Source organism: Thermothelomyces thermophilus, chromosome 1 (assembly GCF_000226095.1).
Source record: "Thermothelomyces thermophilus ATCC 42464 chromosome 1, complete sequence".
Classification (NCBI taxonomy): domain Eukaryota; kingdom Fungi; phylum Ascomycota; class Sordariomycetes; order Sordariales; family Chaetomiaceae; genus Thermothelomyces; species Thermothelomyces thermophilus.
Genome location: NC_016472.1, coordinates 9,564,951 through 9,589,677, shown reverse-complemented (window position 1 = coordinate 9,589,677; position 24,727 = coordinate 9,564,951). Strand labels below are relative to the sequence as shown.

At 57.5% G+C, this 24,727-nt stretch overlaps 7 protein-coding genes across 7 annotated transcripts; 2 read left to right on the top strand and 5 right to left on the bottom strand.

Annotated features, from left to right (window-relative positions):
- Window positions 1-1,170: 1,170 nt before the first annotated feature.
- Window positions 1,171-2,682, bottom strand: MYCTH_2299416 (uncharacterized protein). Its single transcript, XM_003660703.1, has 2 exons — window positions 2,227-2,682; window positions 1,171-2,167 (listed from the first exon to the last, which is right to left on the bottom strand). The coding sequence occupies exons 1-2, from the start codon at window positions 2,343-2,345 to the stop codon at window positions 1,186-1,188; spliced, it is 1,101 nt and encodes a 366-aa protein (XP_003660751.1). The 5' UTR covers window positions 2,346-2,682; the 3' UTR covers window positions 1,171-1,185.
- A 255-nt stretch (window positions 2,683-2,937) lies between these two features.
- Window positions 2,938-6,015, top strand: MYCTH_2132825 (uncharacterized protein; the record flags this gene model as incomplete). The annotated part of the gene is made up of 3 exons (XM_003660702.1): window positions 2,938-3,010; window positions 3,110-3,874; window positions 4,767-6,015. 3 exons carry the CDS (start codon window positions 2,938-2,940, stop codon window positions 4,955-4,957), a joined length of 1,029 nt encoding a protein of 342 aa, XP_003660750.1. The 3' UTR covers window positions 4,958-6,015.
- A 740-nt stretch (window positions 6,016-6,755) lies between these two features.
- Window positions 6,756-8,059, bottom strand: MYCTH_2124443 (uncharacterized protein; the record flags this gene model as incomplete). Its single annotated transcript, XM_003660701.1, has 3 exons — window positions 6,756-7,356; window positions 7,426-7,485; window positions 7,581-8,059. 3 exons carry the CDS (start codon window positions 8,057-8,059, stop codon window positions 6,756-6,758), a joined length of 1,140 nt encoding a protein of 379 aa, XP_003660749.1.
- A 1,013-nt stretch (window positions 8,060-9,072) lies between these two features.
- Window positions 9,073-11,078, bottom strand: MYCTH_2299412 (uncharacterized protein). The gene is made up of 2 exons (XM_003660700.1): window positions 10,468-11,078; window positions 9,073-10,401 (listed from the first exon to the last, which is right to left on the bottom strand). Exons 1-2 carry the CDS (start codon window positions 10,674-10,676, stop codon window positions 9,204-9,206), a joined length of 1,407 nt encoding a protein of 468 aa, XP_003660748.1. The 5' UTR covers window positions 10,677-11,078; the 3' UTR covers window positions 9,073-9,203.
- Window positions 11,079-11,103: 25 nt separating this feature from the next.
- MYCTH_2314274 (uncharacterized protein) lies at window positions 11,104-11,834 on the bottom strand. The gene is made up of 4 exons (XM_003660699.1): window positions 11,658-11,834; window positions 11,555-11,595; window positions 11,435-11,503; window positions 11,104-11,375 (listed from the first exon to the last, which is right to left on the bottom strand). Exons 1-4 carry the CDS (start codon window positions 11,673-11,675, stop codon window positions 11,285-11,287), a joined length of 219 nt encoding a protein of 72 aa, XP_003660747.1. The 5' UTR covers window positions 11,676-11,834; the 3' UTR covers window positions 11,104-11,284.
- Window positions 11,835-12,026: 192 nt separating this feature from the next.
- MYCTH_2299407 (uncharacterized protein) lies at window positions 12,027-16,542 on the top strand. The gene is made up of 6 exons (XM_003660698.1): window positions 12,027-12,480; window positions 12,539-12,609; window positions 12,680-12,789; window positions 12,853-15,074; window positions 15,134-15,414; window positions 15,477-16,542. Exons 1-6 carry the CDS (start codon window positions 12,408-12,410, stop codon window positions 16,206-16,208), a joined length of 3,489 nt encoding a protein of 1,162 aa, XP_003660746.1. The 5' UTR covers window positions 12,027-12,407; the 3' UTR covers window positions 16,209-16,542.
- Window positions 16,543-16,590: 48 nt separating this feature from the next.
- MYCTH_112916 (glycosyltransferase family 2 protein) lies at window positions 16,591-22,339 on the bottom strand (the record flags this gene model as incomplete). The annotated part of the gene is made up of 3 exons (XM_003660697.1): window positions 16,591-18,210; window positions 18,288-21,992; window positions 22,044-22,339. 3 exons carry the CDS (start codon window positions 22,337-22,339, stop codon window positions 16,839-16,841), a joined length of 5,373 nt encoding a protein of 1,790 aa, XP_003660745.1. The 3' UTR covers window positions 16,591-16,838.
- Window positions 22,340-24,727: the final 2,388 nt, after the last annotated feature.

Below are 24,727 nucleotides of genomic sequence, written 5' to 3'. Positions count from 1 at the left end.
ACGCCCCCCATTTACCCCTCTCGACGTCGGTGAGAACCCCGCGTTGATCAAGATTGCCGGTCCCTTTTCCCAGAAGCTCTCAGCCCAGGAACCGGAGATGCGTCGACAACAAGGGGGGGTCGCCAAAGCTTCCGTTTTGGAACGGATTCCCGTCCTTTCACGTCCCGTATGGCTCGAAACAATCCTGACAAGAAATTACGAGCAACCCCGACTCAAAATCTGATACTTCTCTACTATCGAAGAGCGGCGCGCCGAAGCTGACGAAGAAAATTAGGACCGCTCAGACAAGCCGTCGGGCTTTCCGGAACGGGACTCCTTGCAGCCCGGAACAATGCCGTCATCGACGTCATCCCCACCGAGGGGAGGATCATCCACCCCCACGTCCGGAGTGCCGGGTCCCACACGCTCGGTGGTGGGGTTTGGGAAAGCTCCGTTGTCGAGAACACAATAATCCCGTGTGCTTCAGAAGTACATGCCCCGCATTTCAGTCCTGGAGAGCCTGAAAGAGCTCAAGAGGACGGCACTTGTGTCCCCGTACTTCCTATACAGGTGAACACTTCCGTCACTGCGTGTGCAAGCGAGCGCGGGCTACGACTTCTCTCCTTGGTACAGTACGTCGAGTATACCAGGTTTTGAGAAGAGGACAAAGCAAACAATCAGGTGGTACCCGGTTGGTTCTTCCATGTGCCCTGATGGTGGCAGGCCGACCGCGGTATAACCGAGAGTTCCATGTGACAGTGTGTTTCCTCATCCCTTAGCAAGATGTCAACGTTCAACCACGCAGAGCACGAAACGGGGATTGCTGGTTCATCCAGGACGCTGCTCAACTGATTAGCGTGTCCTCCGTACTACCGCTACAACTCGTGGGCAATTCCAAATTTCAATAAGAGTACGCCCAAAAACAAAACAAAACAAAAACAAAACAAAACAAAAAAAAAACCAAAAAAAAAAAAAAAACAGGGCCACCTCCGACCCGATTCCTATTAACCTAGTACCCCCTTTTTTTTTTTTCGCCTAGAACAAACCAAGAACGCCTGATGATGCTACATCGCTTGCCGCCAACTGCCTCAACATCAATAAACTGGATCCACCTTTCTCACTGTTTTTCCCTGACCCCCTCGAGTACGCTAGGGCCAACAGGCAACAGCAAAGGACTCCCCCCCCCCCCCTCTCCCCTCCCCTTCCTCAGATATAATTATCCACCATCTCCCAGATCTGCGACGTCATCTTTACCCCTTGCTCGGTGATGATGCCGTCGATGAGTTCCGGGTCTGTGTAGTCGACCTCGTCCTGCTCGGCAAGCATACCGGCGGCTTCCGGGCCGAGGTCGACCCCGATGTTGTCGAACTTGCTAATGTCTTTCTGGTTGACGCCGACGCGGTTCACCATGGGGTAGGCGATCGGAGTCTTGCGGCAGATCTTGTGGGTCTCGGCGGCGACGTAGAAGCGCTTGATGCCGCCCTTGACCGTCTTGGTCAGGTGGGCCAGCTGGGCGGTGCCCATGCCCGAGATGATGCCGCCGTTCTGCATCACGACCTCGGTGCCGACCAGGACCAGGTTGATCTGCTTCTGGTTGCCCAGCACGTAGGCGACCTTGTGGGGGGCGATGGTCTCGACCTCGAGTCCGGCCTCGCGGAGCTGCGCCACGGCCACGTCGCTGCGCTTGTTGTGCCCATCGACAACGTAGATGACCTTGAAGTGCTTGCTCGGGTCGGCCGCGGCGCGGAGGAGGATCTTGGTCACCGTGCGGCTGCCCCCCGCCGTGAGCACGACCTTCCCGTCCGACACGTACCGGCTGCCCCAGATGGCAATGCTGTCGCGGTCGGCCTTGGCGCGCTGGGCAAAGAGGTCCTTGTTGTCGAGCAGGTGCTGGCGCGTCTCTTCGAAGCTGAGCACGCGGTCGGTGCCGCTGCCGGACGCTGTTGCGGTGGGCCCTCTAAGCGACCGCAGCAGGTATTGCTCGAACAAGTCGGCGCCGGCGAGTAGCGGAAGGGGATTCGGCACCGAGGCAAGAAGCTTGGCCTTTTCTTTCTTAACGATCTCGACTAGTTCCATCGCAGTTGACGAGGACGTTACCCGGAGCAGCTCGATTAGGGACTCGATTGCGGCAACGCCCATCGTGAGGTCGCGGTCGGAATTGAGCAGCTCGCGGTAGGTGCGAACGATGCTGTGTCTTCGTGAGCCCGGCCCAGAAGGAGACATGCACAATAATGGACGAGTACGTACTCGAATGTTGCCCCATTCTCACGTTGCGGGGTGTTAGGGGTAGAGCTCGTTCGAACGGGAAGTTGCTGAGTCGCGGCCCCTGCGGCGGGTGCCGGTTGTGATATAGAGTCGGCTTCCATGACGGTTGCGAAAAAGATCGATGCTACGAAAGTAGGAAGCGGGCTGCGGAAGAGCATACAGCTGCTCGGGAAACTGGCGGTGCAGAACCTGGTGGACGTTTGTGACCGTCCAGTTTGAGGGAGGGGGGCAGCACGAGAAATTGAGTGAAATATCAGGGCTCGAAAGAAGAAACGCTTAAGTATGCAGCGGGGATTTGAATCGGGTTGTCGCTAGGTATGTAAATTCTCCAATCACCCGACAGAGCGTAGTATCATACCTATGCTGCTATGAGAGAAGCTGCAGTGCCTTGTTGGTGACTCAAAGCAATTGAGCCCCGGGGAGGTCATTTTGCCAGCGCACACCGCCCTCTGGCTTGTTGCGTGCCCCGCTATCCTGGGTTCAAGCCCGCCGGCTCGGGAGGGGCATGGCGGGGTCGCTCGGGCAGTGCAGCAATAGGCACCCGGTCGGATTCCCCACAGAAACCGGCACCTCCCCGGGCAAGTACACACCGAGCGGGCAAGTAGAAAGTTCCGCTCCTGCCAACTTCCAGTTGCTCAAAACGAATAAAGAAACAAAGAGACACACGCACAATACTAACCCCTCAGGTGAAACATGGACCCTTCGGCGACCATCGACCCGGCGACGGGTCGTCCGCTGCCGCCAGATGCCATCGTACGGATTCTCCGTAAGGCGGACCCCCTCCTCCTCCTCCCCCCCCCCCCCACAAAAACAACTTCCGCCGAAACACACCTCCGACGAAGAGCGAGCTCACACCCGGCAACAGACATAACTCCCAAAGTCCACGTCTACTCCATTCCTCGTGATGCCGTAGCCACAGCCGCAGGCTACGCCGCAGCATCCTGGACCGCTGACCCGCGCAACCCCATCTTCACCGCCCGCCTGCGCGTGCTCGAAACCTCATTTACGACTTCCTGCTCCTCCTCCTCACCAGAAACCAAAGGAGGAGGAGAAGAAGAAGAAGAACAAGAAGGAGAGCTGCAGATCAAGGTCGACATCCTCCTGGAGGACCCCTCGACGGGCTCCCTCTTCGCCGCCGCGCCCTACACGACGCCCGCCGCCGTCGAGCCCACGACCGATAGCTCCCGCTTCTTCGCCGTGCGCGTGCAGGACCCGAGCGGGAAGCAGAAGGCCACGCTCGGGGTCGGCTTCGAGGAGCGCAGCGAGGCGTTCGACTTTGGCGTCGCCCTGCAGGAGGCGACCAGGGCGCTGGGCCGGTCCCAGCCCGGCTCCTCGTCCGGCTGCGGGCGGCAAGGCGCTGCCGGGGGGAAGAGCGGGAGCGGCGGCGGCGGGGCCAAGGCGGGCGCGGGCGCGGCGGAGGAGAAGAGGGACCTGAGCCTGAAAGAAGGGGAGACCATCACGGTCAACCTGGCCGGGACGAGGTTCGCCGGGCGGCGGGCCGCCAGGTCCGAGTCCCAGGGGGGGAAGAAGAAGGAGGAGGAAGGGGAAGAGCCCCAGAGCCTGTCGGCGTTTGCGCTGCCGCCCCCGCCCCCGCCGAGTGCGCGGGAAGTGCGGGCGCAGAAGAGGCTGAGTGCGCAGCAGCTTGGGTTTGATGACGGGCAGTTTGGGGAATTTGCGTGATACCCTAAGAGCACCGCGTTTCCCTGCAAAATGGCATTCCCATTACTTCGATCACCGGAGCTATGGGCGCGGGCGTGCGTTGAGAGGGCTGCAGCTGTTTCTCCGCGGACGAGACGAAGTCTTTTCCACATCCCCTGATCAGCGATGGCCGGTTGGGATGCCCCCGTTCGGCTCCGTAACCCAGGGGTGGGCCGCACCCGGCGGGTTTCCGGGCTCGACCTCGTCGAAGAAGCGGGCCTTTCCTCGGCCCCGGGATCTCCGTCGACTCAATGCCTCGTTTCAAAACTCAACGAGAACAATAACAAAGCCAGGAAGCTATAGAAGATTCTCGGGGCTTACTAGATCTAATACATCCACCTGCTGACCAAGGGTTGTTCCTCAAGCTTACATCAATTGCGCACCCATCGTACAGCCCCGTCTTAGGCCCCTTATCAATCCGCGTTACGACGAAGCAGCTGATTGCCTGAGCTTAAACTAGTGCCGCTCGCCCGAGATGTGTTACTAGTGGAGCAGCAGTCTTGGAATCAGTCTTTTGAAATATTTATAAGCCGTCACACCGTGCACCATACATACCTGCCATGACCAACTCTGACTCGGCGACACGGGTATCAGTAGACCTAGAATATCAGAATATTGCATGCATTAACGGACGACAGCACTGAAAGTAGCGTTCATGAGTATTGGAACTACTGCCTCGGCTTGCCTTTGTGAAAGGTTGGAACAGACCGTCGTCCAAACAGAAGCATGCCATTTATCTTGCAACACGAAAAGTGGTTGTCCTACCTCACCTGAACAAGACAGGTGAGCCGCTTTCTCTCGAGGTTGACCACATAGCATGGTAGTCCCCGAATGCCAGTCAGCATATACCATGTTGCATTCCCACGACGTCCTCCGCCAACTGAGACCCAACCGTGTGACGCACCCCCTTTTTCAAGCCAAGCAATGGAATGTCCTGTTCCGCTTGTGTCTTAGCCACCGGGCGACGACGACGACGACGACGACGACGACCATGTGCTGTCTCTCCGCGATCTAGACGACACTGCAGTCAGAACCGGCAAGCTCATGCGCTTATCACTCGCCGTGCGGCGGCAGCGGGTGACAAAGCGACGTCCTGCGCAGCGTGTCCTTCCATCGCCGCGCGGGCCGTTCCTCGGCGTCCTCCCCATCAGAGTGCCAACCACGGGAGCCGCCGGGCACTCTCTTCCCATGAGAAATCCGCTCGCAAAAGCCATCTTCCTGCTCTCCAAAAACGACCCCGACAGGTCCGTCTTCGTCCCAAGACCCGCTTGTCCTTGCGTGCCCATCATCGACCAGCGACGCACCGGCCCCCTCTGGACCTGATGTACACGCCTCGCCCTCTTCCTCGGCCCTCTTCCCGCCAGCATTCTCCTCGTTCGAGGCCAGAATGTCCTCTCCGACTCTATATTGCTCCCCCAACCCCGCCGCAGAATCCCCCTTCTCCCCTTTCCCCCTCCTCGTCGCCATCGTTGACGTCGCACCCGCCGCAGCGCAGCACGCGCGCGACCAGATGCCCTCGTCAAGGGTTAGCCTGCTTGCGGGCGTAAAGCATGGTGACAGCGGGCTCAGCACCGAGACTGATCCCACGGAGGCGGAGGCGGGAACAGGACCGTGGGAGGAGTAGTCGGTCACGGAGGAGCGATCCGTGGTAGCGATGGCCGGGTTGGAGACATCCTGTCGCTCTCGCTGCTGCTGCTCCTGCTGCTCCTGCTGCTGCTGCTGCTGTTGTTGTCCTCGTCGCTGGTGAGGGCACTGGCGGTGGTGGAGCTGTTGTTCCTGGAACGGGCCGCCGACACGGCAGACTTCGCCGAAATGATCAAAGCCGAGCCCGCCAGGGGTGGGCAGTTGTAAAGGGACAAGCGGGCGGTAAGCTGGGTAGGGTAGGAGTGGTCGTTGTTGGTACCGGTGCTGGTAGGCCAGCACCCAGCGGGCGCGATTTTGGAGCTCGACGTGGATCTCACTTAGGCGGAGGAGGATGAGCTGCTCCTGTTGGGTGCTCTCGGCGATTTTGGCGCGGAGATGGGAGGCTTCCTTCTTGCACTTCCTCGTCTCGGAGGCGGGGGAAGCGGCTGTGGCGGCCGCGGCGAGCCGAGCTTCGACAGCGGCATAGCTGTGGAAGAGACGGGCTGCGCGGTTACCCTGCTTTTGCAGGTCGTAGAGAAGGTAGGAGCGTTCCCGGTGTAGTTCATCCAAGGATCGGGAATCCAAAGCTTGGGGGGGTAGCAGGAAGTTGTTGTTTGGCGAGCAAGTGGGTTGACGGATTGAACTCGTCGTTGGCGGCATTACGGTACCTGGACGAGGACACCATCTATGGCTGGGTTACCTTGTCGATGCTGCTACCGGCGGCCGCGGCAGCGGCGTGGGATATGTCTTGGGGGACACGAGCCTGCTTGTTTCGTCGAGCAGGTGCATAACTTTTACATAGGTGAGAGACGCGACTCGAACGGATGAGCAAAAAAAAGTACCGCTCGGACTTCCATGGCCGGAGTGGTGAGCCACGCTCTCAATCCAGGTCTTTAAGAGCTGCGGCAGCCCTCGAGGTCGCAACCCCAACGTTTAGTTATTGGACAAAGGGGCCAGCAGAGCAAATGGGCGTTGGCAACCCGGCCTGCCACTTGTTTGCCATCAAGAACCGACCGTCATTCGCTGTGATGAGAGACGCCCCCACCATTTACACGGCTTGCTCGCGAAGCAGGGTGTGGCGCTCGAGGCGCCGTAAAAGAGGGGGCAGGGGGGAGGAGGGGGAAGACATTCCAGTCGACTCCCTTTCGCCGTAGCCTCGGTCTGGAACGCAATCTTCGGACAGCTCATGCTCAGAGATTGAAGCCGTTGTGCCCGGGGGGGTCGCAGAACCGCCAAAGCCCTGCCTCCTCGGCAGCCTTTCGGACGGAGCTGATCTCTTCTTTCGTCACAGCGCGATTGATTTCGGCATAGCGTCTCTCGGTCGCATCGTCGCTCTTGTCGGCGGCGGATTGCTTGGCTCTGGCTTTTGGTCGGCCGACGTAGGCGTCGGGGTGGTACTGCTCCATGATGTTGACGAAGCAATCCTTGGAGACTTCGGTCGCGAGGAACTTCATAATCTCGGCGCCCTCGGCTTCGAAGCCCGGCATGACAAGGTGACGCACAAGGAGGCCTTTCTTGGCGATGCCGTCGGGGGTGAAGCAGAGATCGCCGACCTGGGCGTGCATGGCTTTGATGCTCTCCCTCGCCGTGGCCGCGTAGTCGTCCGCCTTGAGGAGGCGCTTGGAGCTGGCAGGTGACCACAGCTTGAAGTCGGGGAGATAGATGTCGACGAGTCCGTCCAGCAGCTCGAGCGAGGCCAACGAGTCGTAGGCCGAGGTATTGTAGATGATGGGCAAGGTCAGCCCGTTGTCACGCGCGTGGAGGATGCTCAAAGCAACCTGGGGAACGACACTGCCGTAGATGTTCAGCCAAAGCTAGCGACGCGGGGTGGGCGTTGGGGAGGATTTGGCCGCCACTTACTGCTCCGGCGTGATGAGGTTGATATTGTGCACCTTGCCGACCTCCTGCAGCTTGATGAACCTGTAACTCACCAGTTAGTTTCCCCTTTTTGAGCTTATAAGCAAGCCACCGCGCGGGGGAGGAGACAAATAATAAATAATGAAATAAATTTAAACAGAACAAAATAAAATACTTGCCAATCTCCCAGTTCCTCGGGCGTCAAGTCCTGGCCGTTCCTCTGGTGGGAAATGTCGTGATTCTGGCAAAAGACACAGCGCAGGTTGCACATGCTGAAGAAAACGGAGCCGCTTCCGTTGTGTCCCTGGACGCAGGGCTCCTCGCCAAAGTGCGGCGCGATGACGTTGACCTTGACCTTGTCGCCGATGAGGCACATGCCCGTCGTCTCGTACCGGTTGACGCCGCAGAGGCGCGGGCACAGGTTGCAGTTGCGGAGGTGGGCGTACGCCTTGGACCGCTTCTTGGCCGCCTCGGTCGAGCTCAGTCCCATGTAGCGCGGTGTGTAGTCGTCGAGGAGGAAAGGCGGCGCTAGGTGCAGGGAACGTCTGAAGGCCGCCTCTCCCTCCGCCCGTAGCCGCTTGATATGACTAGAAACACGGCGCGGCGGTCCGCCGAAAAAGCGAGTTATTGCCCGCATGTCTTCTCCTATTCCTCGATCTCGGTCTGCAGCTCAGTTTCGATCCCGATTTCAAGCTGACCGCAGAACAAGCTCCAATCCCAAGCTTCAACTTGAGCTCGAAATCTAGGTCCTAGAATATCTCAGTGACGATTAATTTACATTGTGAACCGAATATTAACAACCGGGAATTATTCCTGGTTGGAGATAGATGCCCAACCGCCTTGTTTCGCCGTAATGCGATCTGCGAGTTGTTATGGATGAACCTTTGTCGGTTTCGGCACCTCGGGAGTATGGTGTACGGTTGTAAGTTGCGCCTGGCAGCATTTTGATCAGTACCTTCTGAGCGGGTTTCCGTACTCTGTATCCGTACGGATTAATGGGGCACCTGCGTTCCAAATTGCCACTTACTTGGTACGGAGTACCTTATCGCGTTAGCGCCACTTTCTGTGTGGAACCAGTTACCGCGTGTGTACTTCGTACAGTACATACGAGATACGGATACAGAGCAACCTCTACTACAGCCTTCCTTTGCTTTTTACTTGGAACGCTGCCGTCTCTCAAAGTCTTGGCTGTGGATGTTCTAGTCTCGCCTCTATGCTTCTCAATGTAGGCGGCAGTAACATAGCCATTCTCTGCCCAGTCTCCAGTTGTGGGTAATCCGTACTGTGTAATCGGTGAAGGTAAAGGCCAGCAAACGTACTCCGTATTCGTGACTGCCTCCGTATCGGTGTAACAGTGATTATTCTACCGGGCTTGAAAACTGCTGTGAAGCACAACAGGAAAACGTTTCGATCGGCCACAAAGAGACCTGGGCCAAGGTGACAGCTGTCTTATCAGACGTTGCCCCGCCGTCTCCAACAGGCCCAGTGTCCCGACGCCCTTCACCGTTCTAGTCCGCATCGACCACTAACCTCCAAAACGCCCAAGGCGCAATTCAAGCCTTTCCCACTCTGCCGGCCATTCCGTTCTATTCCCCGTTGTATCCCCAGCAAGTCTAGAGTCTCCTCCACGGCTACTTCTTCTTCGCGGCCGTTGTCGTCTCTTGTCTATTGATTACCGGCTACAATCAGCACTTTCCCCTCCTCGGCCGTCCCCAGAAGTCTGGAAAAACCAGACAGAGTAAGGAGCGGGGAACGGGGGAGAAAAAGAAAAAGAAAGACACTCACTCAATCTTGCCCACCCCCTTCAACCGCAGGTACACATCCGTTCCCCAGCCGTGCAGGCTCTGCACCGCGATGCCCCCGCCAAAGTACTCGGCGTACGCCCTGCTCAGCGGCAGGCCGTACCCCAGCCCGGCGATGGAGCTCCTCCCGTTGCTCGCCGCCGAGATGACGCTCAGCGCGTCGCTGGTACCGTAGCTGTTACCCCAAGAGGCCGAGGACGACGGCGGGGACCTCCCTCCCGGCATGTAGTCGTCGTCCGACTCGTTAAAGGTGGTGAAGGAGTAGTTCCAGATGTGCGGCAGCACGTCCGTGCTGATGCCGCCGCCGCGGTCGCGGATGCGGATGGTGACCCCGGGGGCGTTGTCGTCGAGCGGGGCGATGGCGTCGCGGGCGAAAGCGCCACGGGACTCGTGTGGCGGGCCGAGGCGGACCTGGACCTGCTGCTGCGACGGCGGCCTGACGTCGGGCGGCTCGGGAGCGATGGTGATGACGACCGGCTCGCCGCTCTTGCCGTTCTCGACCGTCGCGCGGAAGGCGTTCTTGAGCAGCTCCGTGATGATGTACTCGAGGTGCATGGGCACGAAGGCGAAGGTCGTGTCGGGTTCGCCGTCGACCACCCACCGCGGCCGGACGCCGTAGTTGAGCTCGCAGATGTCGGCGACGAAACCGCCGCACGCGTCGACGGTCGAAGCCGGGCGCAACGCCGTGTCGATCACGCCGATGTAGCTCGGGTGTTCGGGGCACGGGGTGGGGCTCGCGGACGGGTCGAAGTGCGGCGTGCTGCTGAAGTGCAGGGCAATGTGCTGCTCGGCAACCAGGCGCGTGCCGATGCGGGCGCGCAAGTGCTCGTCCAGGAAGCGCGTCACCTCGGCCGGCGAGATGTATTTGCGGCACTCGAGAAACCCTCGGGCTAGGATGGGGATCGTGTCGGTGTGCGTCTGCACCAGCTCGGCCAGCACCTCGGTGAAGCGTATCTCATCTTCCAGGTTGCTGATGGTGCGACCCTGCCAGGGCAGCAGGGTGGAGAGCGAGTGCTGGTAGTTGTTGTAGATCTTGCTAATGTTGGGGTTGGAAACGACAATGTACGGGAGGTTACGCAGTGCTTGGATGCGATGCGCAAGCCGTATCGGCAGCAGCGAAAGCGTGAAGCGGGCAGAGGCCAGAAGGGCCTCGGCCGACAACGGAGGCCGGCCGTGTCTAGAGTCGGAGGAGCGGTCAGCTAAACAGACAGGCACGGACAGACATTGCATGAGGAGACCTTACTTGACGAGATCCGCAAGGCTTAACGGGTGTAAAGGCTGCTTGGCCAGGAGGGGGACGACATCGTGATCGTGTCGGCGCCGTTCTCGATCTCCATGATGGCGCCTCGGTGAGTGCTGGTGTGCAGACGTTGACGACGCCCTCGCGCGGCAATTGAATCCTGAGATGGCCCTGGGGGGAGACCACGGCGGCCTGACAATGGCACGTCTCATGTCGACATGTTTGCGCAGACTCGGCTAGCGTAGTGGCCTCCAAGACGGAGATGGTTCTTGTGCTCTTCGGTGTAAATGACAGCCCCTCGTGTGACTCTTTCCAGGTTTAAACGAAAGAGGTCAAAGCAGTCTCTGGGCCCCACGCAAGCAAACCCAGCCCCTATGACGACAGGGCCTAACCGCATCGGGTGGCCCCAAACTGTACAGTATGTATGTATGTATGTACATACAGTACATACATACCGCCCCTCCCATACAGCCCGATTACTGGCCGACCAAAGACGATCCGGCAGTATTGAAACGCCGAGCCCAAGAGAACAAGAAGATGCAAAAGAATTTGTGACACGGTTATGTGGTAGAGAGCTAGCACTAGGAAACCAAATTCATGACAAGACGTGCTGGCTGTGAACGACACAACCAAGAAGGTAAAAAAGCTGACAATGCAAATTGGTGTCTCTAGTGTAAGGTATGTTCAAGTGGAAGGGTTATTGTCCAATCAATGCAGTGCTCCCGAGGCTGACTGAACAAAGAACAAAGCACATCCCCGCCCGCGATCATGCCCCGCATTGGTCTGCCCGAGTTGTTGCCCCTGATCAGCCCGTCGCGCCCTATTGAGTTCGGACCACCTGGTCCTTCTCGACGGCCTCGACGTGTTCATGATTTTCAAGAGTGTGAATGGTGTCTTCGGGGAAAATAACTCTGATGGCCTCGCGTCAGTAGTCCCGAAATCTGTGCGCAGTGGTTCGTGGTTGCCTTACTGGAAACCCTTGATCAGGTTGTACTCGTGGCCGATCTGGCCGCCTTGGTCGCGGGCATGTTGCTTGGCCCTGCACGGCGTCAGTCATCTGTAGATCGGACACGGCACAGCTGTAACTTACGCTTCCACCTGCTCGGGGGTCGCGTCCTTCTTGCAAGTCACCTGCGCTCCCGAGTTAGTGCTGCCCGGCAACAGGGCAGACCAGGCGTCCGAAAAGGACTTACAATGTAGGAGGCGGGCATGGCTGCTGTTGGATTTTGTTTTTGATGTGTGGTTGGGTTGGATTGTAGTGTCGTCGAGTGCGGTTTTGCTTTGGAAGACTTGGAGAATCCACAGGACCTCACGGTTTGGGCGTTGGGCCTACTTATAAGTTGAAGACGAACACATCCGGCAGCTGCTCGTTTGGGCTGGAGTTGGAGGCCCAGTTGGCGTGACGCGGCTTGCGAAGGCCACAAAAGAGGGGCATACGTCATGCGACCGACGCTCAGCTTCCATGGCAATGTTGCAGCCATCAGAACTCAAAACGTTTCGGTCCACCACGCTTACCAGTGGCGGAGTTTTAGTGATAAGTGGTGTGCCCGCACATCACAACCAGGGCAGTGCGTTTGCTTAGAGACGCATGGTCTCTCTCTGGCCTTATAGTTATGCCGAATCACCCCTTGCTAAGTATCAGGGTTTTCAGGTTTTCAGGTCGGGCGAGAATGAACATGTCCAGAGTAGGGACCGTAGAAATGGTCTGATACGCTCTACGGATTACATAGTACTCCTCCTTCCCTTTCTGTCCCACCCCGCTATGCCCACCTTGCTACATAGTTACGCAGTTCTAGTGTATGCGCAAAAGCCCCACTATTGCACGTATCGATAACCCGTATCGCTTATCGCCCGCCATCTTGTCGCCCAAAAATTTCTGGAGCTTTGCAGAGAGGCCTGGTTGCAGCGACCATTCGAGGCACACCAGAAAGGGGCCTTCAACAATGGAAGCGCAAACGCACAAGCCGCATCGGGCTTCCAAGAAGTCCAAGGAGAAGAAGGCAAAACACCAAGCGGGTTAGTACGACGCAATTCATCCCATTGTAATAATGCTGTGTAGGCTCACGCGACCCAGGTCAAAACCCCAAGGCGTTTGCCGTCTCCAACCCCGGCAAGCTCGCGAGACAAGCCGCTCGCTCCCACGATGTATGCCCGTTGCCTCGAATGAATACGCTTATATATTGCGACCGTCCTTAACTGACTCTCCGTCCCCCAGATTAAAGAGAAGCGGCTTCACGTCCCCCTCGTCGACCGCCTTCCCGATGAACCGCCCCCGCGACTCGTCGCCATCGTCGGCCCTCCGGGCGTAGGCAAGACGACCTTACTGTACTTGATTTCCCCAACTGAATTGGATTGAGAGGGTTGCGTCACTAATCAGTCGCCGAACAGTAAATCTCTGATCCGCCGATATGCGAAAGAAACCATCTCGGAACCCGTGGGGCCTATCACGGTCGTCACCTCCAAGAAGCAACGGTTGACCTTCATCGAGTGTCCGAATGAGCTAGAGGCGATGGTTGACATTGCCAAGGTTGCCGACATTGTGTTGTTGATGATTGATGGAAATTACGGCTTCGAGATGGAGACGATGGAATTCCTCAACATTCTTGCCGCCACTGGCATGCCGGGCAACGTCCTCGGTATCCTCACTCACCTCGACCTCTTCAGGAAACCGCAGGCGCTCAAAGACGCCAAGAAGAGGTTAAAACATAGGTTGTGGACCGAGCTCTATCAGGGCGCCCATCTCTTTTATCTCTCTGGCGTCTTGAACGGTCGCTACCCGGACCGCGAGATTCACAACCTGTCCCGCTTCCTCTCAGTCATGAAGAACCCGCGCCCGCTCGTGTGGAGAAATTCACACCCCTACACCGTCATCGACAATTACCGAGACATCACCCACCCGACCAAGATCGAGGAGGACGAGAATTGTGACCGGACCATTGAATTGTCAGGCTACTTGCGCGGCACCAATTTCGCCGCCAATGGCCAGAGGGTGCACATTGCTGGCCTGGGGGATTTCACAATATCCAGCATGGAGGTACTACCTGACCCGTGTCCGACGCCCGCCATGGAGCAGGCTCTGGCGAAAGCTACCGGCAAAACGGGCAGGAGGCGCCTGGATGAAAAAGACAAGAAGTTATGGGCGCCTATGGCTGACCGGAGTGGCATGAAAATCACCGGTGACCACATTGTCATCACCCGGGAAAAGGGGTTCACCTTTGACAAGGATGCCGAGGGCGTCGAGCGGGGTGAGGGCGAGCAGCTCATCGTCGATCTTCAAGCTGAGCGGAAGCTTCTTGGCCAGACCGACAAGGGAGTCAAGCTTTTTGCGACTGGGGAGCAGATTACTGAAGTGCCTGAAGAGGCTGACTCTGGGAGGAAGACCCAACGAAAGGCTCGCTTCGTCGAGCGGGACGACTCTGATGACGAAGGGGATGTGCCAGAAGACGAAGGATTTGTCAGCGGAGACGAGGAGGAAGAGGAAAAGGAGGAGGAAGGGTCCGACGCCGAAGCCGAGTTCGACGAGAACAAGCTCGGGAAGCTCTTTCGAAAACAGGCAGATAAGGAGGAAGGGGGTGATATCGCCTTTGCTGACAGCGACTCAGACCTCGGTTCCTTGTCAGGAGAGGAGGATCTGGAGGACCTAGACCACGACCTTGACGAGGACCAGGAGGACGAAGAGTTTGACTCGGATGAGGAAGGTGCAGCGGTCAAGTGGAAAGACAACATGGTGGAGCGGGCGAAGATGCTCCATGGGAAGAGGCGGCCGTACCGAGCAGTGGACCTCGCCAGGTTCATGTACGATACGACGTTGACGCCCAAGGAGGCCATCAAGAAGTGGAGAGGCGAGGAGGACGAGGAGGCGGAGGAGGACATTGAACAGGATGAGGATGACTTCTTTCGCAAGACCGGAAACGACGAAAAGGAGGAGCAGGCAGAAGACCGGACGATACCCCACTTCGATTACGAAGACCTAGCCGCCAAGTGGTCGAGCCAAGACGCCGTTGAAGCTCTGAGGACTAGGTTCACCACCGCTAATCTGCTTGATGAAGAGGGCGGAGACGGCGGTTCTGGTGACGATGAAGAGGAAGGCTTCGGGGACGACAATGACGAGGGTGACGGCGCTTTTGAAGATCTAGAAACCGGGGAGACACACGGTCCTGAGAAAGAGGAAGAGAAGAAGGACGAGGAGCCCGAAATGAGCCTTGAGGCAGAGCGAGAGAAAAATGCGCGCCGAAAAGAGGAGCTTAAGCTTCGGTTCGAAGAAGAGGATCGCGAGGGCTTCAAGAACGACAGGGCGATAGCGAGAAGGGAAGCCGGAGACCAGGAGTTTGGCGAGGACGAGTGGTACGAAGCGCAGAAGGCCATGCTGCAAAAGCAACAAGACATCAACAAGGCTGAGTTTGAGGAGCTTGACGAGACTCAACGGACCGCGGTCGAAGGCTACCGGGCTGGCAAGTACGCCAAGATGGTTATCGGCGGCGTCCCTGCCGAGTTCGTCAAGCACTTCCAGGCGCGGATGCCTATTATTGTGGGCGGCCTGTCGCCTACAGAGGATCGGTTTGGGTTTGTCCAGGTGAGAATCAAGAGGCATCGGTGGCACAAGAAGATTCGTATGTTTTTCCATAACCCCAAGTCTCACTAAACCTGGAGACGCTGACTCCTATCACAGTCAAGACGGGCGACCCCTTGATCTTCTCGCTTGGCTGGCGGAGGTTCCAAACCCTCCCCATCTACTCCATTTCGGATTCCCGAACACGGAATAGGATGCTCAAGTACACCCCGGAGCACATGCACTGTTTCGGCACCTTTTATGGGCCCCTGATCGCCCCCAACACGGGGTTTGCCTGCTTTCAGTCCTTCTCATCGTCTAACCCGGGCTTCCGGATTGCGGCAACGGGCACGGTATTGAGTGTTGACGAGTCAACAGAGATCGTTAAGAAACTCAAGCTTGTATGTCCTCGGCCCTGAGCTGAGCTGAGATGAGAAGAAGACAGACACTGACCCCTTTGCAGACCGGTACACCGTACAAGATTTTCAAGAACACGGCTTTCATCAAGGACATGTTCAATTCTGCCCTTGAGATTGCCAAGTTCGAAGGCGCCGCCATCAAAACCGTGTCCGGCATTCGCGGTCAGATCAAGCGCGCCCTGGCCAAGCCCGACGGCCACTTCCGCGCCACCTTCGAAGACAAGATCCTGCTGAGCGACATCGTCTTCCTCCGGGCCTGGTACCCCATCAAGCCGCACCGCTTCTACAACCCGGCCACCAACCTCATCGGCTGGCAGAGCATGCGTTTGACGGGCCAGATCCGCCGCGACGAGAACATCGAGACCCCGGTCCAGAAGAACAGCCAGTATCGCAAGATCGAGCGGCCGGAGCGCCACTTCAACCCGCTGCGCGTGCCCAAGGCGCTCGCCGCCAGCCTTCCCTTCAAGTCGCAGATTGTGCAGACCAAGGCGCAGAAGAAGGAGACGTACATGCAGAAGCGCGCCGTGGTCGTGCGCGGCGAAGAGCGCAAGGCTCGCGACCTCATGCAGAAGCTCACGACCATCCGCAAGGAGCAGGTCGCCAAGCGCAGGGCGAAGAAGGAGGAGAAGCGGGAGGAGTATCGGAAGAAGATTGCGGAAATCGAGGAGCGGCTGGAGAGGAAGGAGAAGCGGGAGAAGCAGGCCTATTGGGAGAGGGAGGGCCGGAAGAGGAAGTCTGGGGATGTTGGGGGCGGCGGGGGCAAGAGGAGGAAGTGAAGCGGGCAGATAGATGTGGCTGGGTTGGTGAGGATAGCGGCTGCTCTTTTTTTCTGGCGTAACCATTGTAAAGAAAATTTGTGAAGGTACCTTTGGCCTTGTCCACCGCCCTTCGTCTGTGTAGGTACTACCCAGTGGTCGATATTGTGAAGGTTCTCAAATGAAACAAGAGGCATGCAGTATAACTAATTCATACACGACGAGGTGCTGATTCCACGGACTACCTCAAGTCACAAGTCCTTTGTAACAACTTGCACCTGAGGTCAAGAAGAAGCCGGGCTCGTGTCCTTTCTCTTTTATTCGTCGCATTCAATCAGAAAGACGCAGATTCGATAAACACCAATGGGAAAAAAAAAAAAAAAACCACTAGTCGCTGATGAGGCACTTATGATACTACCTAGGTAGTCACAATAATGAATTAATATCTCTAGACCAAGTAGACAAGACAAGAGACGTAATCGAGAGGCAAGACCAGAATGAATGATCCAAACCAATGCTACTCAGTGACCCAATCCAACCCCCCCCGAAAGCCAAAAGGAAGGACACCAGAACAAGAGACGAATGAACCTTTTCTATCCATATCACACACCCCGCAGCCCTCCATTGTATTATTAGTGGCAGCCAAGCACATCACATATTCGCCAGCTCATTGTCGATCTGCCGATCCATGAACGTCCTCCTTTCGCCTGTCAACTCCGTCTGGAGCCGCTGCTCGACCAGCGCCCGCACTTGCTTCTTAGTAACCGTGTCGAGATCTACTTCCCTCAGAACCGATTGGATCGCCTCAATGATTGCCGCGTCATCCACGACACCACCGGCGGAACCCATGCCGCCACCGCCAAAGGAACCCGTGCTCAGATCCGGGTGGAGGCCGAGCCTACTGGGGCTGGCCGAGGCCATGGACAGACGACTGTTTGTAGCGCCGCCGGGGAAGTCGGCATAGGGTGTGTGCGAGCGACCGATGCCGCCGCCCATGGTACCCATCGACATCATGCTCTGGCGGTGAGCAGGGTTGGGGTTGTCCGTGTAGGGAGTGGTGCCGAGGAGAGTGCTGGTACGCGTCATGGCGCCGGGGGTGAAGGGGGTACCTGGTGTGGGGGGCATGTAGGCGCCCGCACCAGGGCGACCGGGGAGATTCAAGACGGAGGGCTGGCGGACGGATGAGTAGACAGACTTCATATCATCCATCTCATAGTTCTCCTCGTACATGCCCATGGCGCCGTCCATGCCGTACTTCTCCGAGTGACCGCCGCGACGGCCGGGGAGGTTGTTGGCCAGGGCGTAATCATCCCAGCGCTGGAGGGGTATAGAGCGGGGGTCGAACCCTTCGTCATCGACGGCCACGACTTGTTTCTTGCCCGACTCGCCGATGACAATGCGAGTGTTGCCCCAAGTGAAGTTGTCCTGATTCCAGAACGAGTAGATGGGCAAGATGAAGAAGTAGACCGGGAAGGCGAGAATGTAGATAATCATCCAGCCGATGTGTTGCCACTGGCGCTTGAGGATGAAGATCAACGCCTGAAGACCGTACACAGCGGCCAACATGACGATGGAGATGAGAGGGAACGGGCCGGTGCGCGTGATAACCGTGTAAAGCAGCCAGCCAAGGTAGACGCAGGTTGCCGGGAGCATGACGGTGCCGATGAGATCGACGAACACGATGAAGCGCATCGAGAAGAAGCAGAAACCGCACATCTCGGGAAGGAACATCAACTCGACCAAATTGTGGATAGTCGAATTGATCCAGCGACGACGCTGAGATAGCAAGACACTCCACTTCTCGGGCGCCGCCGTTTGGCAGTAGGCATCCGGGATGAACTTGTACGACATGTAGGGGAAGTACTTGGTCATCAAGGTGGTCAAGTAGCGATCCTCGCCGAGCGACAACAGATTCTTCTTGTGGAGCGTGTCCACATTGCAATCGCTATACTCGCGGATGATGTCGTCCGAGATGATCAGGGGCTTGCCCTTGTCAGCGGTTCGGAGCCGGTACATGCAGAAACTGAGCACCAGGTCAGTCAGAGAAACCTTATGGAGTCGGGGGTGCAGGGGATGAAAAAAAAAAAAAAAAGGGCATACCATCCTGGCAAACAGGTGACGCTGCCAAACAGGGACTCGAAGGCCTTTGCGAGGTGATGCGAGATGTAGTACTCGTAGACCTGGATCATAGTCCACCACGAGCGCTCCTCGTTTTGCAAGCTTGTCTCGCCACAGATGCCCGCAATCTTGGCGTCGGCGGCGCAGGCGGCTACCAGGCGGTTGAGCGAGTCCTCACGAACGCAAGTATCGGCATCAACCATCAGAAGGTACTCGTACAGCTCAGGGTCCACACCAATAATGTTGTTGATATGGTGGAACATCTCCAGCTCGAGGGGGTTCATGGGTGCCCGGTGGTGGACACGGTTGAGGAAGCTCAAGAGAAGGATTTGTGAATCACGCTTGCCGCGATTGCCGGGCTTGGTCTTCTCCCGCTCCGACTCCTTGCCCACCTTGACGACCACGAGGTACGGGACGACGTTGCCTTCGTACTCGTAGAGGCCAGAGTAGACCTTGCCGTAGTTGAGCTGCTCGCTGCCCATGCCGACCGACTTGAACGGCAAGGCGGGCGGGTCGACCTTGGGGTCGACGCCGAGGATATCCAGGACAATCTTGGGGGTGGGACGGTCGTTTCCGCCGCCGACGACGATACCATCGCAAATGACACAGATCAACTTGCGCTTGTTGTCGTACTGCAGAGCAGTGAGCGAATCTAGCGCCTTCCGCAGCGAGTCTTCGCCTTCGGTGTACGCAGGCACCTGGCAAATAACAAACTTGTCCTGGGGTGCCGGGCGTCTCTTGGAGCCAAACTGGAGGGCGGAGACGAACTTGATAAGAATCACGGCACAGAGGACGGCGGTGAAGGCGATGAGGATCCACCTGTTGAACTGGCACCTGGCCGACTGGCGGTAGTCCGTAATGCCAATGTAGAATCGGTTGTTAAGGCAGTTGAACGTGTTCTTGATCTTGACGGCCTCGGTGGCGTTCGCGTTGTCCAGGATCTCGCGGAAGGTGTCGGTCAGATCCTGGCCCGGGTTTTCTTTGACAGCGCTGACGATCTTGTCGTGGAGGAAAGCCGTGCGAGCATTGTTTCTCATGACCTCCTGAGTCTTCATGTAGTCGGTCAGGTCATAGACCCTGTTCTCCCAGAGGAACCACGGTCGTTGGTAATCATCTCCCTCCTGCTTGATTTGCTTCGGCTCCCAGACCAGTTCGCCAGTGAAGTACGGCTTCATGCGAGGGAGGAATCGCTTGGAATACCAGTCCACCTTTCCCAGGGGGCCGGTGGGGTCCCTGGCGTAGTGGCCCGAGGTGTGATCAGCGATGGAATACTCGAGTGAGGTGTTGAGGGTAAGCTGAACCGTGGGGTCTGTCACCAGCCCGGGGCAAACCAGGGTGAGAGGCACGATGAAGTAGTTGCTCAAATCCATGCCGGCCAGGGGCTCCATGTATTCGCGCGAGCTCGGATACGCCGGGGTGCCATGATCTATTTTCCAGAACTTCGAGATGTCGTACACCTTGCCGTGGATGCTGACCCAAAAGTCGTTCTCTCCCAGATGGTGCGAGACCTCGTTGCGAGACCACGCCTTGTCATAATCGGGACAGAGCAGTTTACCGAATAAGATGATCCAGAAGACGAGGATGCCGTTGAGAAGGGCGATAATGAAGCAGAGAACGAATTTCTCCCGCCACGCCATGCGCACATCAGGCCGCTTCATGCGCCCGACGTACTTCAGGAGCGGCGACGGGATCCAGAAGGTAAGAATCCAGACAAGGGTAACCCATGCCCTTCTGGAGGTAGAGATGGGCTGCTCCGTGATCTTTTTGCCCTCGGCGAGGTCGGCGTCAAGGCCGACAAACTGGCCGTCGGCGTTGTAGTAGACATCGCCTCTGTGGGTATCGCCCTTGGTACCGAGACCATAATCGCCATTGCTGGTGTTACGCATGCCGGTCATGCCGGTGGGCGCGATCGAGGGGGCCATCGCGGGACGGAGCCCTCCTCCCAGGGTAGCCTGGCTCAGGTTCCTCTGGTGAACGAGCTGCTCGCGGCTGCCGTTGGAGGAAGCGTCGTGGAACGGCTGCGGTGGGAAAAAGCCGCTCCCGGTAGCAGAGTATCCGGTACCGAGACTGGTCGGCGGCATCATGTTGGGCATGCTTCCGAGTCTCTCGGCCCCGGCGGGGCTCATATCGAGCGCACATTCGGCCTCCCACCAGGCGTGCTCCCGCATCCAGACGCGCTCACGGCCCACCACCACATCGCCGTTGGCCCACCCGCGCTCGAGGACCCAGCTCTCGATACCGTCGCGGCCGTCCGTGCACCCCAGCATACGGTAGCGGGCGACAAACTCGTCAAAGTCGAAATCGACCGTGTAGTCGAGCTGCTTGTTACGCCGGTTCGACCACTCGGGGAGTCGCCAGGCCCGCAGTTGCCTAGACACGGTGCCGGCCGACCATGCCGAATTGACGGACGGCAGGGCGGCCAGGCTGGCTGGCGACTCGTCGGTCGGGTGTATACAGAGGTGGTACCACGCCCGACTGGTGCTGAGGAGGGCAGATAGGTCGATACGACCGCCGCGGCCCAGAGTGATACCCTCGGCGGGAACGGGGATGAGCAGCTGCTTCAAAAAGCCATCCTCTTCGGCGGCGAGCGCAATCCTCTCGAGAACCTCTTCCCGCTTTTCGAGCATGTGCTGCCTGTCCCTACCGAGCGACCCAACCGTGATGCCCAATTCGGGGCCGGCCTCAGCCACAGCGTTCTGCATCTCCCGCAGAACGGAACTGCTCGCGGGGGCGACCTCGAGGCCATCCTGTTTCATCTCCGAGTTGATGCCCTGGTTGTCATCGAAGACGCCCTGCATGGCAACTGCCTTGCCCAGGTTCGGGTCGGGAATCTCGAGGAAGTGGAGGCAAACGGTATCTCCAGTGTCCTCGGCCGAATTGGGTGTCCTGCCCCCCTGGCTGCCGTCGGCCGACTCTTCCCCATCCCTGATCCGGCCCACCTGAGCCGCGATGGCCTCGTTGGCCTTCCTGATGACCCAGTCCACCAATGCTTCGTACATGCCTGCAAGGAGCGTGGCACGGTCATCGGTGGTACACTTCTTCGACAGAACTTCGGGTTCCAGGCCCAGGAGGCCGCTGACATCCTCGCTGACCTCCTCCAAGACATCCTCGTCCACGTGGTAGTCGACCGTGTCGCCCAACTTTAGCAGGCCGGCAAGAGTGGAAATGAAGTTGCGGTGTGCGGAGCCCTTGATGCCAATCTCCTTGAGGGCGGACCGGAAATCGTCGGCCGCGGTACCATCATCTGCGGTGGGCAAGTACGAAGGCGGATCGTACGTGCCTGAGCGGGCCAGGAGGTTGTAGCTGGAGGCGCCCTTGAGCCCGAGGAACTCCCGCTCGGCCGGAGTAGACGCTGAAGTGAGGAGGTAATAGAAAGCGTCAAAGGCGCGGTGGCCGGGCTCGGCTGGGATGCGCAACAAGCCCTTCTCGGTGTCAATGCCGCCCTGCGACAAGGCCACCGAAGCGCCCACGACCTTCCCGGCAAGGTTGAGGGTCAGCGTCACCCCGAGGGCGACCTGCCTTGGCGTCGAGGGGTTATAGGGTGTTACGCATCGGAGGAGTGGCTCGATTGCCTGCAGCGACTGGAAGACCGAACTGGGAACGGGTACGGGCAGTGACGAGAGGGCCGGTCGGAGCAGCGAAGGTGTGGATGTGTGCAGCGAGCTTGCAACGGTTAGCAACCCCTTCCTTCCCTGGCAGGCCGGACATAGAGACTTTTGGCAGCAGAGTACTACTTACCCAAGAATGATGCAGCCGTCCTCGGCACGGCGGCGAGCATGTTCCCACGCCCGCGTTATCAAATTGGCATCTACCGTGCCGCCGACATGGCCGGTGGGCCCCGGCTGTGATGCCGTGAGCCACGTGTTGACGACAAGACTTGTCCCAGCATCGAGCTGGTATGGTTGGGAAGAGAGATAGCTGTTATGGATCGAGTTCAGCAACGTCGTCGACGACACCTGGGACTGCTGACCGCCCCGAGAGCCTCCCATCCCCGGCTCTGAGGCCATCGAGTACACGGACATGCGGTTCGCCATGCTGTCGAGCGGTAGGTTGCGGCCCCCCAAGAGGGACACGGCCGAAAACGCGGGCTCGACTCAACTAGCCAGGACGGAGGGGCGTTGCTCTTGGATTCTCCTCGGATGGCGGTGTTTGCGGTGATGTTGACAGCCAGGTCTCCTGGTTGTGCAGCGCTCCAGAGGCTCGTCCAAATGGGCTGTACAACCTAAACTAAAACAGGATAGAACGACTGATAGCAATATTGAACCTAGCGAGTGGTGGCCGGATGAGTCGTGTTGTGGTCGGGTTCTGGCGGAGAATGCGGGCTGGTCGTGGCGGCAACGGATCAAGGAATCCTGTGCCTCCCCGGTGCCCCTTCCCTTAGCAGGCAAGAGAATTAGGGAGCCCGAGAACCCAAAAAGGGGGAAATCGCGCCAGACAGACGTTCGAAAGGGAAAAAAACAACGACCGAAAAAAAAAAAAGAAAGGTACCCGTCAGAGCGAGTGAGACGGTTCGAATACAAAAACGCAACAAGGAGATTTGTTGCCAAAGGCAAACTGCGGCCGGAAAATGCACCCAATTGAGCAGACACAAGCGAGCGTGTTGGCGGCAGGGCAGCTTGCATGGTCGGGTGGTTGTGCCCCAGGGGTGCTTGCCCAGAAAAGATCCATCGTGCCGGTCGTACGAGGTGGCTGCGGCGGGCGAAATCGACCAGTTGCGCAGAACCAGGCCAAGCAAAACCTGTGTGTGTGGATCGGACCTGGTGTGGACCGGGATTTGCGTGATGTGCCGCGGAAAATTCTAGGCCAACGCCGGATCGGACCTGGAATGACGGGGAATGCACTCAGCACACGCTCGTAGTTACTTGGCAAGAAAAAAAAAAAAACCATGTTCTATTCGGTACTCGTTGAATTAACGAGCAGAAATAGAGCTCGCTACGTGCATACACAAGATGTGACTGCCCTGCATTCACAAAACGCAGTGCTCTGCTCCATACAATTTATGCGCTCTATGGAGGTTTGGACTCTGTCGCAGCGTCTCCTCAATGTGTCTTGGGAGGGAGAGATCTTCGATAAGTTCAGTTCTTTGCCGCCCGTTCATCCAAGCGGATCTCCGCGTCGTTGCAGCTGGTGAGTGGCGTCAGGTGGATGACTGGAGGGGAGGCTTCTGAAGCAGCGCGGCAGTGCAGGCCTAAAAAAGGGTCTGCGGTAGTTCCCGGCGGTCGAATACGAGGGCCTGACAGCATCGGACGGGGCGTCCGACCAGATGATGCACTCCACACGAGCACACCAAACCTGGATCACGCACCCGACACTGTGGTTATAACTGTTCTGGCACGATTGTCCGCACAAACTCCGTCCTATGCACGGTATTGATGTTGTTGGCAACAGTACCATGAGGCCCTGTGCATACACTAGACCGATGACTCGCATTTTCTTTCGCTAGGTCCCTCGGATTACTATACACCGTGTATGTATTGGATGGACAGCCTTCGCAGGCATCATTTCCACAGTAGTGGCTAGTCTTTTTTTACTCGCTGATCCTTGCCTCGTGTCGCTTCCACGGGACAGCTACCTAGTCTATAGCTTGGAGCTTACTCGCATATGCTGCGTAACGGCATTGGCCAGAGCAATACTGCTAATGAGAAAGGATTTATGTGTGTATGTATGCGACTGTACCTATTGCTCTTGGAAAGTTGAGTTTCTAAACCCATTATTTGGCACGTACTTGATATGCTGGATTCTTTTACAGATGTCTCTGAAGATGAGGTACTCGATATATCTACCAATAGGTAGGAAACCAGATAGCTGCCCTGGGTATTATGGAAGGTACTTGTATATACAGGGTAGCACATCATGTATAGGTATGTACAAATGTACGTCCGTATAGTACATACAATCTTTAAATCCGGACCTCCGCTTCCATCCTACATACGGGGCTGTTCAATGTCTTGAAATGTCGAGGATACAAATGCTGGCTAAATAAATGTAGATCAGATTAGACCTCGGATGTCAATGTGATCACAACATGAGCCTTTGTGATCAGTAGCGGGACAGTGTGTTTGTTGCTCAGTTGTGGCTCGGTCCTCTCCACCCTTCTAACCCCTAACACCTACGCAGTTGATACTGCCTGGCGTGGGCCGCAGAGAAGCAGAACTTGAAACGCATCCAAACAAGGTACTGGTACTCAACGGCACAGCGAACCTTTTACCAACAACCAACATCTCATCTGGCTCTTCTGGAAGGAATAAGAAGGATGAAAAAGAGGTCAATCAGCCACCATACAGGATTCCTCCGATGTCCGAGCACTGATGCAGCAAAGCAACCTCCGATAGAGGCTTCGTGCTAAGACCCCTCCTTTCTGTGCTATGTTTTGCCACTCGGCCAAGCAAAGCCAATGAAGAGGAACAGGCGCCAGAGGATGG

Coding starts and splice junctions, on each gene's coding strand:
- MYCTH_2299416 (XM_003660703.1), bottom strand. CDS start 2,345: ATGGAAGCCGACTCTATATCACAACCGGCACCCGCCGCAGGGGCCGCG. Junction 2,168..2,226: donor GAGAATGGGGCAACATTCGA/GTACGTACTCGT, acceptor ACGAAGACACAG/CATCGTTCGCACCTACCGCG.
- MYCTH_2299412 (XM_003660700.1), bottom strand. CDS start 10,676: ATGAGACGTGCCATTGTCAGGCCGCCGTGGTCTCCCCCCAGGGCCATC. Junction 10,402..10,467: donor AGCCTTGCGGATCTCGTCAA/GTAAGGTCTCCT, acceptor CTCCGACTCTAG/ACACGGCCGGCCTCCGTTGT.
- MYCTH_2314274 (XM_003660699.1), bottom strand. Junction 11,504..11,554: donor ACCCCCGAGCAGGTGGAAGC/GTAAGTTACAGC, acceptor GACGCCGTGCAG/GGCCAAGCAACATGCCCGCG. Junction 11,376..11,434: donor AACCTGATCAAGGGTTTCCA/GTAAGGCAACCA, acceptor CGAGGCCATCAG/AGTTATTTTCCCCGAAGACA.
- MYCTH_2299407 (XM_003660698.1), top strand. CDS start 12,408: ATGGAAGCGCAAACGCACAAGCCGCATCGGGCTTCCAAGAAGTCCAAG. Junction 12,481..12,538: donor GAAGGCAAAACACCAAGCGG/GTTAGTACGACG, acceptor CACGCGACCCAG/GTCAAAACCCCAAGGCGTTT. Junction 15,075..15,133: donor TCGGTGGCACAAGAAGATTC/GTATGTTTTTCC, acceptor CTCCTATCACAG/TCAAGACGGGCGACCCCTTG.